Source organism: Blennius ocellaris, assembly GCF_963422515.1.
Source record: "Blennius ocellaris genome assembly, chromosome: 3".
NCBI lineage: Eukaryota > Metazoa > Chordata > Actinopteri > Blenniiformes > Blenniidae > Blennius > Blennius ocellaris.
The window spans coordinates 9,344,813-9,356,370 of NC_137652.1; the positions used below are offsets into that span (position 1 = coordinate 9,344,813).

An 11,558-nucleotide genomic window follows, 5' to 3' on the forward strand; every position below is an offset into this window, starting at 1 on the left:
TTCATGACCTGGGAGTTGTCTTCCAGGACGCACCACAAGCCTGGCTGCTAGTAAAACGTGCCAATACCAGGACAAATATAAATTAAGTCACAGTGTGACACAAAATGCAACAAATTCCGACATAAAGGGAATTTCTATTCACACTTAAAGTTATAAAGGTTGTTTATGATATTTTCCCTGATTTTCACGATGGGTGACTAAAAACAAGCATGGATCCCATTTCAAAATATTAATTTTAGAAATTTAGTTCAAGTGCATTGTCGTAAATTAAACGGGGACTACAGTGTGTCAAATACCTACACAGCCACATGTTTAGACAACAATCTGGTGCAACAACAAAAAGAGATTTTCCCATTGCATACACATTTTTTTTAAGCAGTAACAAATATATGAATTCCATAGTAAAGCAATGCTTTTAGTAACATTTTAAAGGTATGTTGCACCAAGATGAAATATCTAAATTGTAACTTTTTATTTAATGAATAAACGAAAAAAAAAAACCCACTGCATAAATTCTTAATAATCGATTAATTTTATTACAATAGTACAATGTTGAGAATACAGGTGAGAAGTACACACTTAAGGCTACTAAATAAAAGCAAAAATAAAATAGTAAGAATAGTAATACTGATATCAAATAAAACATACACAAAGACTAATAATACGGCTTTGGTACACTTACAAAAATTTGACAAACTAAGGCACCTTGTGACTTGAGCACACTGATGATATGGTATTCACGTAAAACTCATAAAAGCACACGGCATAGAAGAGTTATGGCAGCAGGTCCGAAACCAATATCTTGCAAATACTGCAACAATAGAAAACAGTGAAACACTTACAAAAACATAAAAAAAAACAAAAAACAACTGTTTAGGTGTGAAAATCCCTTGGAGCAGATACAAGTATTGTCGACAGAAACTATAATTGTTTGCAGGACTCCATTTCATAAGTAAATCACATCATAGACAAGACTGAATGAACACTACAATGAATGTTGAAGGTTCACTCCCGGAGCCTCGTCACTCTTCTCGTGTACTCTGCACCATGGAGTACTTCTTGCAAGGGTTCTTCAGACAGGCGGGTGGCCAGGTGATCGGCCAACTGTACGAACACGGCACTGCGGTCTGGACGTTCCTCTCCATGAAATTGAACAGTGGGTTCCACCAGGTGTTGGTGAGGTAGTTGTTGGGGGAGCATTTCAGAGTCTGCAGGGGAAATACAAATGAATGAAATCACACACAACAAACTTGAAGCAGAGGAGAATCACACAGACTTTGCGTGGAAGGAGAAACGCTTCAGCCTACAGTGTGTAATGTGAATGAAAGGAAACCAGCTCTTTATCTTAATGTTATCGCTTTATGTATTTATGAGAGATAAAGAGGCGCTATACCTTATTAAGATGGGTTTAAGTGCCTACTATTTACTATGCATTTGCGGCTGGACAATATGATCATTAATTAATCATTTATAATTAAATACTTTGATATGGGAAAGAAACCAGAATGCCAATCAAAGGCTCTATTTCCTTTTCCAAATCTTGTCATGTTATTGTTACATTGAATTGTAGGTTCAATTCAACAGGAATTAATTGCAATGTATAATTTGTGGGCACAATGAAAGTGAAATGTATAACATATTCTAACATTGCACACGGTAAGTGCAAGATAATATGTGATTTATAGGCTATTTGCTCTCAGCAGAATCGACAGGGTTACTGTCTCGACAAGGAACATTTGGCTGGCACACATGATGTAAACTTCCTCGAGAAAATGGGCCATGTGTCAGCAAGCAGACAGCGCACATCCTAAATACATAATGATTAATGGATAATGAGGTTTATTGAGAGTGTAGCGCACACACACACACACACGCACACACACACGCACACGCACACGCACACACACACGCACACTGTTTCGCTCTGTGCTCAGACCTGCAAGTTGGCCATGGTGTGATACCACCAGAAGAGGCGGGAGGTGATGAAGTAGGCCACAACCACGTCGACGCTGTAGTGCTCATGTGCCACCAAGATACACACCACACCCACAGCACTCAGCAGCCAGCACATGAGATGATACCACCAAAACGACCGCGGCGAGTCTTGAGGTAGAAGAAATGAAAGACAAGAGTTTTGTCAGTGTCTGAAACCGCATTTACTTGTGGTTTGCCCTTCCATGTATTCACTGCAGTAAAAGAAAGAAAGATGACTGTGACATTTCAATGAAATATGGCTACTTCTGTCATGCTATACCATAGAGCACAAAGCCGCTGCTTGAAAATATGCAGCGATATTAGAACATGTAACAATATGTAAGCAATGTGCATCCTCTCATAGAACGTCTATGTGTAGCTGTAAAATACAATTATGTGGGCCGTATGGAATGAGACTAGAAATGCATGACACAATTCATGCATTATTGAGGAGAAAACCCTATAAATTATTCCACACAAGCAAACAAACAAGGATTGCTTTGAGTACTCACACTCCTTGATGAACAGATAGGTGAGCGTGAGCATCACAGTGTGGCCGCTGTAGAGGAAATCTCCACACAAGAGATGGGAGTTTGTGATGGAAAGACCACCGCCTGAAATCAGCTGCAGAATCCGCTGCATTTTTGCATGGGAGTCCCCGTGAAGCTAACAAAAAGATTGTGGGGGGCAGAATAAGTGAGAGAAAAAATAATTCAGCTTTGAATGTGTTAATAAAATGTTACGTTCTTCAAATCAGTCATTTATTCTGAAACTTACCAGATTAAAAAGCTAAATACAAGGTTCCAGGAAGTAGTATACACAGTGGTGTAGCGATTACCCGGGTATTTAAAAAAACAGTGACATTTCTTGGCATTTGGGCCTTGCATTCACACATGAACGCAGCTACGAGTCACCACAAATGATGATTCCAGAAAGGTGTGGCCACAGTGGAGATTTAGAAAAACTGTGTCTCTGTTTGCATCTAAAGAGGAGTAGGTGGAGATTTCAGTTTTTTCCAGAATTCTGATTGGCTATCATGGCTTCATGCTTCTCGTTACACTGCCCTCTACAGGTTTGGCACATGCTCATGGCAGCTCTGAACCAGGTGTATCTGCAGGTCAGGTCATTATCAGTTTTTGTAAAAACCGGGTACGTGTAAACGTGGCCTTAGTTAAGATAGAGAGATGGATGGATGGAGGTAATTTGGCAAATTATAGCTCCTTGATAAAACATAAATATCAATTTAAAGAGGAATTAATGATATAAAAACAGGTTAACTTTCAATCAAAAAAAATGTGCAATAAAAAACTCTCTATCTTAAATTGCATGTTATAAAGCATGTGAGCAGTTTTTATTTTTCTATCTTTTGAAGAAATATTGATGACAGAGCAAATCTTTAAAAGCTTCTATCATGCAGTCAACATTCAAATTTTTATTACAAAAAACCTTCTTATAGATGATATAACCACATATCCTCTCCCCACAACATAATCCAGCAAGCAAATGCCTGGAGTACATGTTTTCGATCAACAACTGATGCACCTCGGTATTGTGGGTGTCCTGAGGCAGTAAAAGCTAAAATGGCTTTTTTTTTATGGGCTGCCTCTCTTGAGTGGTTGTGCAAAACAAGTCCCAGAATGCCCGAGGATACTCTCCTGCACTCTGGGAAAAAAAAAAAAAAAAAACTTACTTTCAAACATTTTCCATTGTTTGCATGCCACTCACCTTTGGAGCACATGTCATGTGCATGCCGGGTACAGGCAAGGTGGTGATGTACATCGTGACACAGCGGTACAAGTACAAGGTGCCAATGAGGAAGAAAAAACGTCTGCAAGCTATTGACCTGCAAACACATAATGCAGCACGAACCATGAAGCAAAAGAGGTAGTGGCAATGTTGCGGTCTTGCATCATGCAAAAAATGTGGTAAATAATCTTTGGACACAGACGCCACAGGCTGACTGACAAGAGACAGTCAGATTCAAAGTAGTCATTATTGTGGAATCAGCTCGTCATGTTGAACCAACAACACACACAAACAATGCCTCATCTTTACATATGATGATTTAAAAAAAAAAAAAAAAAAAAAAACTTACAAAGCATTACTCTCTAAAGTCCTTCAAGTGAAGACTCACATTTACTCGCTGGCCTTTAACAGTAATCGAGCACTGTGTTACTGTGGCATAGTTTTTAAGTCACTGTTTACTGTGATTTTTACTCACCGTTTCCCTGTTTTTAACTCGTCGTTGCCCTTTTTGGTTTTATTATTGCTTTTAACTGTGAAGCACTTAGGTCAACCTTGGTTGTTGTGTTAAATGTGTTATACAAATAAAGTTGGATTGGATTGGGATTTTCAGCTATACATATCATCATTATACATAATGAACTTTATTCACAATCAGAAAAGACAACCAAAAGATCACTAAGTAGCAAACTCGCATAGCAAAACACCACAAAAACAAAGCATTTATGCAGCAATTTCAATATCATTGCTTCCCCGAAAATAATTTCCCGTTTTGGATTTAACCAGTGTCAGGAGCTCACAGGACCAACTTCATCCAGAGAGAAAAGTCATGGTGATCTCATAAGGCTTCAACGATCGCGTCGGGAGACGAAGAGGACAGCCAATTTATGATCATATTTCAAACATAACATTACAGTAGGGATATAATCTGGAAATATTATGTTCGCCTGGTATCAGTCAAATATTCTGGTTGAACTAAACAGTGACCAGATCACAAAGAGCACATGTTAGAAGTGAAATGGAGGATGGTTCTACTGCATCTCATCGATGAGAAGCTACAGTTGAAATTCAGAGCTCATCATTGCAGCATGATCAGCTTTCATTTTTACATATCTCAAATTGTTCGCCAGCACCCCCCCCCCCCCCCCCCCCCAAGAAATCCCAACAGTAATGCAGGAGACACTTACCTGTATCTAAAGAAGAACAACTGGATAATCCAAATGACCAGCAGCACCATGCCATTGATCTCCGTTACTGTAAATGCCCATTTCACCCTGTCAATGTAGTCAAAAAACTTATCGGGAAGGGGTGGGCTGGTTTCTTTGGGTGGGACCCTCTCGTGAACAATTGTGATGACAACTGTTGTCAGAACCAGGTTGAAACCCGCATAAAAGAAAACAATTACTGTTTTCCACCACTCCATGGGCAGACGGTTGACCTTGGACTCCGGCAGAGAGATCTTCACGTAGTCATTATGTCTGCTTATAGCTTTTCGAAAGCCCCTCTTTGTATCCTCTCCCCCCGAAGCATGGACGGGGCAAGTTTTACCGCCGTTGGGCATAGCGCCAGCTTCCATCTCTGGGCTCAAAACATCAGCGTTGGCTGCTCTTCCATCCATAAGCTCCTGTGACGCCATTGGTGCCAGTCCTGTCCATCCACAGGCACTGTTCCTCTGGAATGAGGCCTTTTATCTACCGTGAGAGAAAGCATGGAGTATGAACGGACATGTTTTTAAAGATGACATGCACAAAACTTCCATTTGCATGAGGGAAAAGCACATAGGTAAACAGAGACAGCTCTCTTGGATTAAACACGTCAAATCACCACGATGACAAACACTGAGGAGACGCTCCACTTTAGTTTTGTTTATATTCTTCTCTATTTTAAGAATAAGCAGTGCATGAGGTAAAGGTTTTATTGATATAAAAGTCTAACCCAGCTGAAATGGCCACTTCACCCAGAGAGGCTATTTTTGGCTCTTATAACACTCAGCTATTCTGGAGGTGGTTGTATGAGTTCATGTTTTGACAGAGAACATTCACCAGAGTCACTCATTCAGTTTTCTGTTTAGATGTTCGGTCAGACTGGTATTTTAGTTGGTCCAAAGTCTTCTATGACACAACGCAAGCAGTTGCTATGGTCACATCTGTTTTAACATTCAATATTACCCCTCAATGCATTTATCTGTAACATTGCCGACTGGAATTGGAGGCCCTAATGACACCCAGACTTAGAAATGAGCTATTGAAATGGTTAGTTCGCCAAATCTTGTTTTGCAAATCTTGTTTGGCAGTCTGCGCTTCAAAGATGACCGGTGTCAGCACTTTCGGAACTTCTGCGCTACTTTTTTGTAACCTCGAGAGGCTACAGTGCAGGAAAAATGCGCATCTTTCTCAAAACAATTGTGCCTTTAAGAAGGCACTGTCTGACTTCAGCGTGAGACAAACTCCTGGACAATTATGTAAAAAGTTGTACTGTGACATAGTCTATTCTTGCAAGAATTATGAAATAGAATGGTCTTAAATGTTCTCAAATCGCTCTCAGTCTGATTCCTGTGTATTCTGTCTCCCCGAGGGTTTTTACGAGGAAATTCTCCTGAAAAATGTGTCCTTCGAACCGACTTCCAGCATCCCTCAAACCACCAGGATCGGCACTGAAACGTGCCCGGAGAAAAGGCCAGTCTGGTCTTTCCGAGAGAGAAGTCTTTTAACTGAATTGTTGCAAAAGAAGCCGGTTTCCAGGAACAACTCGGAGTGAATGGGTTCTCTTATGTGGAAGTTGTTGTGTGGATGGGACGGTGTTGGATATCCGTCCATAGTGCTTAGTAAGTTTACACTGTTAAATGAGAATACAAGGTTATTTCAGACTAAAATATCAGGCCATACTTGTCCTTACTGCTGAATAGGCCAGATTCACTGTCAGAAGACGACAGGAATAAAAAAAAAAAAAAAGCCTTTGTCATGGACGTTAAACATTTCAATTGTTGAGGGACAACACGCGTGAATGAGAACTGGGGGAATGTGATTTCTTAAGTTTTCTCTGGTACTGAAGTTGGGTGGTAGTTATCCAGCGGTGTGTCGCACTGTAAAGTACATTTACTGTGAGGCCATACAGGACATGGAAACACACAATGCAAATACATCTAAAAAAGCTTTAACTTTCTTATAAAATAAAAATATGAGAAGTAACAGTTAATTTGCGATGATATACAGACCAATATTGTGTTTGATTGTGACTAAACTGACAAACAAGACTCTGATGGACTGACTGGACAGACAGACAGACAGAGGGGCTTGAATGATGAACGTGCCTCATGGCGCAGACACACACAGGGCAAACCAGAGCGCGCCCACAGACACAGCACTTCCATACACATGCATGTACAAATACAGAGCATACACATGGGTACACATAAAAAAAAAGAGACTACACCAATTCACTTACACGGCACAGTATGACACACTGTTGAGAAGGATTTAATCACATTTTGAGTTTGACAGTTTGACATGAGGAAATGCAACACCTGACCATGTGATGGTTGGTTAAATAGGGAGGTATTTACATGCGTATTTTACGTGGAGTGAATTGGAATTTTAATAATTAATGGCACATTTGGGAGGTTATTTGTTTGTGCATTTGTTTAGGGATGTTTAGTCCTCCGTATTTTTCAGCTGATACATTCAATCATTTCAACTGCTTTGGTCCTTGATGATTTGAATTTAAATTTGTTAGTTTTTTTTTTTTTTAAAGTGCTCTTAATATAATTGAGAATGGCAATAAATAGATAAAAGAGCAATGAGGAACATGAGGAGGGTTAAAAGATAATAGGGTTAAAAGATAATCTTCAATGGACACATTTAATAAGGAGTATATAGATATAATCCTGAATGATGTCCTTATTGCTCTGGTGATGAATCATTGAGAAAACCTCAGTTAGTGTTTCACGACTCGCCACAGTTGGCTGGTTGGCTGATGGGGAATTTACCTGTCATATAACATGACTACAATACTTCTGACAGGTTTCTCACCCGTACAACTCTGATGGCTATCAAATTTAGTTGTATTTTTTTTACATGCTCTACTGCCCTCAACAATGAAGATTTGCTTGCCAACCTTTTTATTTCATTTCATTTCATTGAGTCCTTATTAGTCAAAACAGGAAGGAATGTTAGGGAAATCTTGTTTTTGTCTCATAAAGAATGATGGTGTAAATTTCAAGCTCCAAGGATGACCTGTGTCAGCACTTTTGGAACCTCCGTGTTACTTTTTGTAACCTTGAGTCGACAATGCGGGAAGCACATGGATCTTTCTCAAAACAATTCAGCCTTTAAGAAGGTGCTGTCTGACTTCATAGTTTGACAAACTCCAGGACAATCATGGTTGTACTGTAACATTGTCTCTTCTTCCAAGAATAAAAATATCTTAAAGCTTTTCAAATAACTCTTATTTGAATTCCTGTGTATTCTGTCTGCCTGAGGTTTTTATTTTTACTAGGAAATTCATGGTTGTATTGCCATTTTCAGGTAATGACGTGAGATGAGAGCAACGCTATAACCTTGACTAGTTTCAGTTTTCACATCTAAAAAAAGGTCTCCTGTCTCTTTAACAGATCCATTAATGGATTTGAGTTTTGCTCACAGTCCTGAAATGCACCACAATAAATGTCATTTGGGAAACATGTTTAAGGCTGTGTTTCTGTGGGGAGAGAAACCTGGCTGGAGGTTGAAAAGCTGGGATGGAAATAAGGGATGGCAGCAAACAGACAAGCTGCTGAAAGTATCAGTTTCCTCCGAATCAATTTTGAGGAAAATATTATTACAGCGGAGAAAGGATTAGAGTAGAATGCCCTCTGACTAACCAAGATTCTGTTATGCAACTGATAGATGGCTACAAAAGGCAGAATCTGACAGGCTTTAAGGTCTCATATGTTGTGTTAATACTGACCAAGATGGCTAATAAGATCAACAAGAGCAAGCAAACAGCATAAGCCAATTACAATTTGTGATATTAGGTTGCCAGGTTGCGTTCAATCTTTCAGGTTAGTTATATTTTGAGGACGGTAAAAGAAAGTCACTTTTACTGATCTACTCAGCAGTCTACATCATGAGCATACAAGCTAAACTCTATGTGCATGTATATCTTATATTGTATGTGTGTGAGACAAATGAGTGCAGCCAAAAGTACAAAGCAGATGAAAGATATTTATTTTTCTCTGTTGCTCTGTGAAACTGCAGTGCATGTCCTGTACATGGGAGGCAAGCAGAGTGTCTCCATTAGGCTCATTTTCCAGGGCCCTCCTCCCTAGTGTACAGTAAACTGTATTTTCCCACCGGCTGGAGGACTGAGCACTCTAAAGGGATGGGTGGTGATGGAAAACTGGCAGAAAAGCCTATTCCGCATGGTTACGGTCCGTAATGGACAACTTGGCTGCCGAAGCTCACCCAAGCTATTTCAAGAGAAGTCCACCAGTTGCCTTGAAGGCTGCATTTTCCTCCCGGGAAACGAGGGTTTGACTCCATTTCTGGGTCTGAATAATAACATGCTATACCGCTGCTGTCCACTGGATATGCAAAAAGGGAAGGCTTAAAAATAAGTTATATCAGATATGACTAAAGAGGAAGAAACTTTCAATTACAATACTGTGTTCTTACTTGAAAACATGCCAATAAATGTGTACAGGCATGTTTCGCTTTTGTAAAGCGATACACTTGTACAGAATCGAATTGAATGGAATTGCTTTTCTAATCCCAGAAGGAAACTCCTTTTAGCATTGCACACAGAATAGAACATACAATATAAATAGAAAATAAAGTTGAATATCAAATAAGATAGGATAAAGATTAAATAAGTCAATTTAAATATTAATATGTACAAGGCTTAACCATGACTAACGTAAGCACCGAAATTATTAAATTAACCAAAACACAACTATGCTGGAGAATTTTTCTTAAAAATAATGTGCCCGTCATAAAGATTTGTAATCTTCTTTTATGATGGTTTTGTTAATGATATTAGATGCAGTAGCGGTGAAGCAAGTCAAAGATGTATTCACTTCTTTGCTTAAAAGATTGGAAATTATGCAGGACAGAGAAGGGAACCCTTCTCTAACCCCAACCCTAGCTAAAAGGTCATACCTAGAGAAAAGTACTTAAATGTTAACATGAAAGCTGCATTAAAGTAGCAGCGATTGAAACAGCTTCCTCATATTTCACAAGTGAAAGTATACGTAGTACTCCATTTCTCTTTTTTACAGTGAATTGTATTTCCAGACAAATGTACAGCAGTCATTGTACCATCTACATAAAACGGTGACAGCACAAATAAAATCTGATCAACAAGCCTATCTAAGTAAATGGAACCAAAACAATTATTGTTGGTGAAATATAATAAACCAGAAGAAGGTAAAATGCAGGAGATGAGGTGAAGCGAACCACTGAGTGGCAGTTAAAGTAGCAGCAATAGAGGAAACAATGTTCCATAAAATAATCATACTTGAAGTAGCAGACCTTAATATTATAGTAGGAGCAATGCATTTTGTTTCGTTATTCATGTGTTCTAATTTACAGAAAATCATGTCGGGGCAAGATTGTGAATGCAGCCTTAGAATATCTGACAGCCTTTTATATAATTTCCATAATGTATGCTTTCACCAACATTCCCATCTGTACATCCCAAAACAGAAACACACTGCTGACAGAACAACAGTTGTTACTCTTCTGAAAAGACAACCCTTTTAAAGTAAAAGCAAAAATAGTCCCACTTCACATGCACCCTGGCTTTCTGTGTCCCGCAACCACATGTGGGGCGGAAAATGGCAGTAATGTCAGGTTGAGGACTGGGTGTCTCCCAATCCGGCTGTATATTACAGGGTGGCTCGTCGGCCCTGAGGTTTACATTTGGGGTGTAGCACAGTGGACCCACACACAGTGCTAAACACTGGGTTCCATATGAGGCTACTGGGTGGAGCAACAGGTCAACGCATGTCCTGTAATTAAGCCCTCGAGTTTCAATCAAAGCAATGGCTCTTAAGAAACGACAACTGGATTATTAAAAGAAAAATAAAAGTAGGATTTATGTCAAGTAAGCGCTTGAAATGACGAGTAAACAGGCTAGTGTTTTGCTCCCTGTCAACTTGCTGACAACCCAACTGTGCCAGCTGATGTTTCACCACCACCACATCCTAACACGTAGCTCATTCATCCAATACAACTTTTTGCTTCATCCACATGGATACACCAGCCACAGACAAACAAGCAGCGATGTTAGCTCTCAGATCCACTGGATGCTTTTGCACCTATGGCAAAACACGGATTAAAAAAAAAAAAAAAAGTTGAATATCGTCATTAGAATAAAATCCAGGCCCATACCATTGAACATCACCCACAAATAAACCCTTACATCAAATCTAGGAAAAGGGAGACGATCCCCTTAACGGACATGTATTAGATAAGAGAGCATCCTGCTCACCTGGCTGGCTGTGGCCTCTGAGCAGCTCTTCCTGGAGTTGCAGCTTGTTGAAACAAGCGGAGCTGCTGCGCCTGTCTGATGACCGCTGCTGCTGCTGCTGCTCGGGCTGCACTGACTGCACTACACGGCGCCGCCGCTCGGTTTTGACAGAGCGCTCCACCCAGACCCAGACCCCGACCAGCCCAGCATCCATGCCCCTTGCCTCCTTCACCCCATTCATTGAGGGTTAAGCGGTCCTGTAATCAGTGCGTCCGTCGGCGCCCCGCAGCAACGCCGCCCATTTAAAACAGATGCGCACCTTCAGTAGTGGCATGTGTGCGGCTTTTCTTTTTTTCTGCCAGTAAGTGCTTATTCATTACTAAAAAAGCAACACG

At 40.1% G+C, this 11,558-nt stretch overlaps 1 protein-coding gene across 1 annotated transcript; it reads right to left on the reverse strand.

The window, feature by feature from the left end:
- Positions 1–537: 537 nt before the first annotated feature.
- sgms2a (sphingomyelin synthase 2a) lies at positions 538–11,300 on the reverse strand. Its single transcript, XM_080519848.1, has 6 exons — positions 11,185–11,300; positions 4,905–5,408; positions 3,700–3,817; positions 2,487–2,640; positions 1,937–2,103; positions 538–1,208 (listed from the first exon to the last, which is right to left on the reverse strand). Exons 2-6 carry the CDS (start codon positions 5,351–5,353, stop codon positions 1,023–1,025), a joined length of 1,074 nt encoding a protein of 357 aa, XP_080375974.1. The 5' UTR covers positions 5,354–5,408; positions 11,185–11,300; the 3' UTR covers positions 538–1,022.
- Positions 11,301–11,558: the final 258 nt, after the last annotated feature.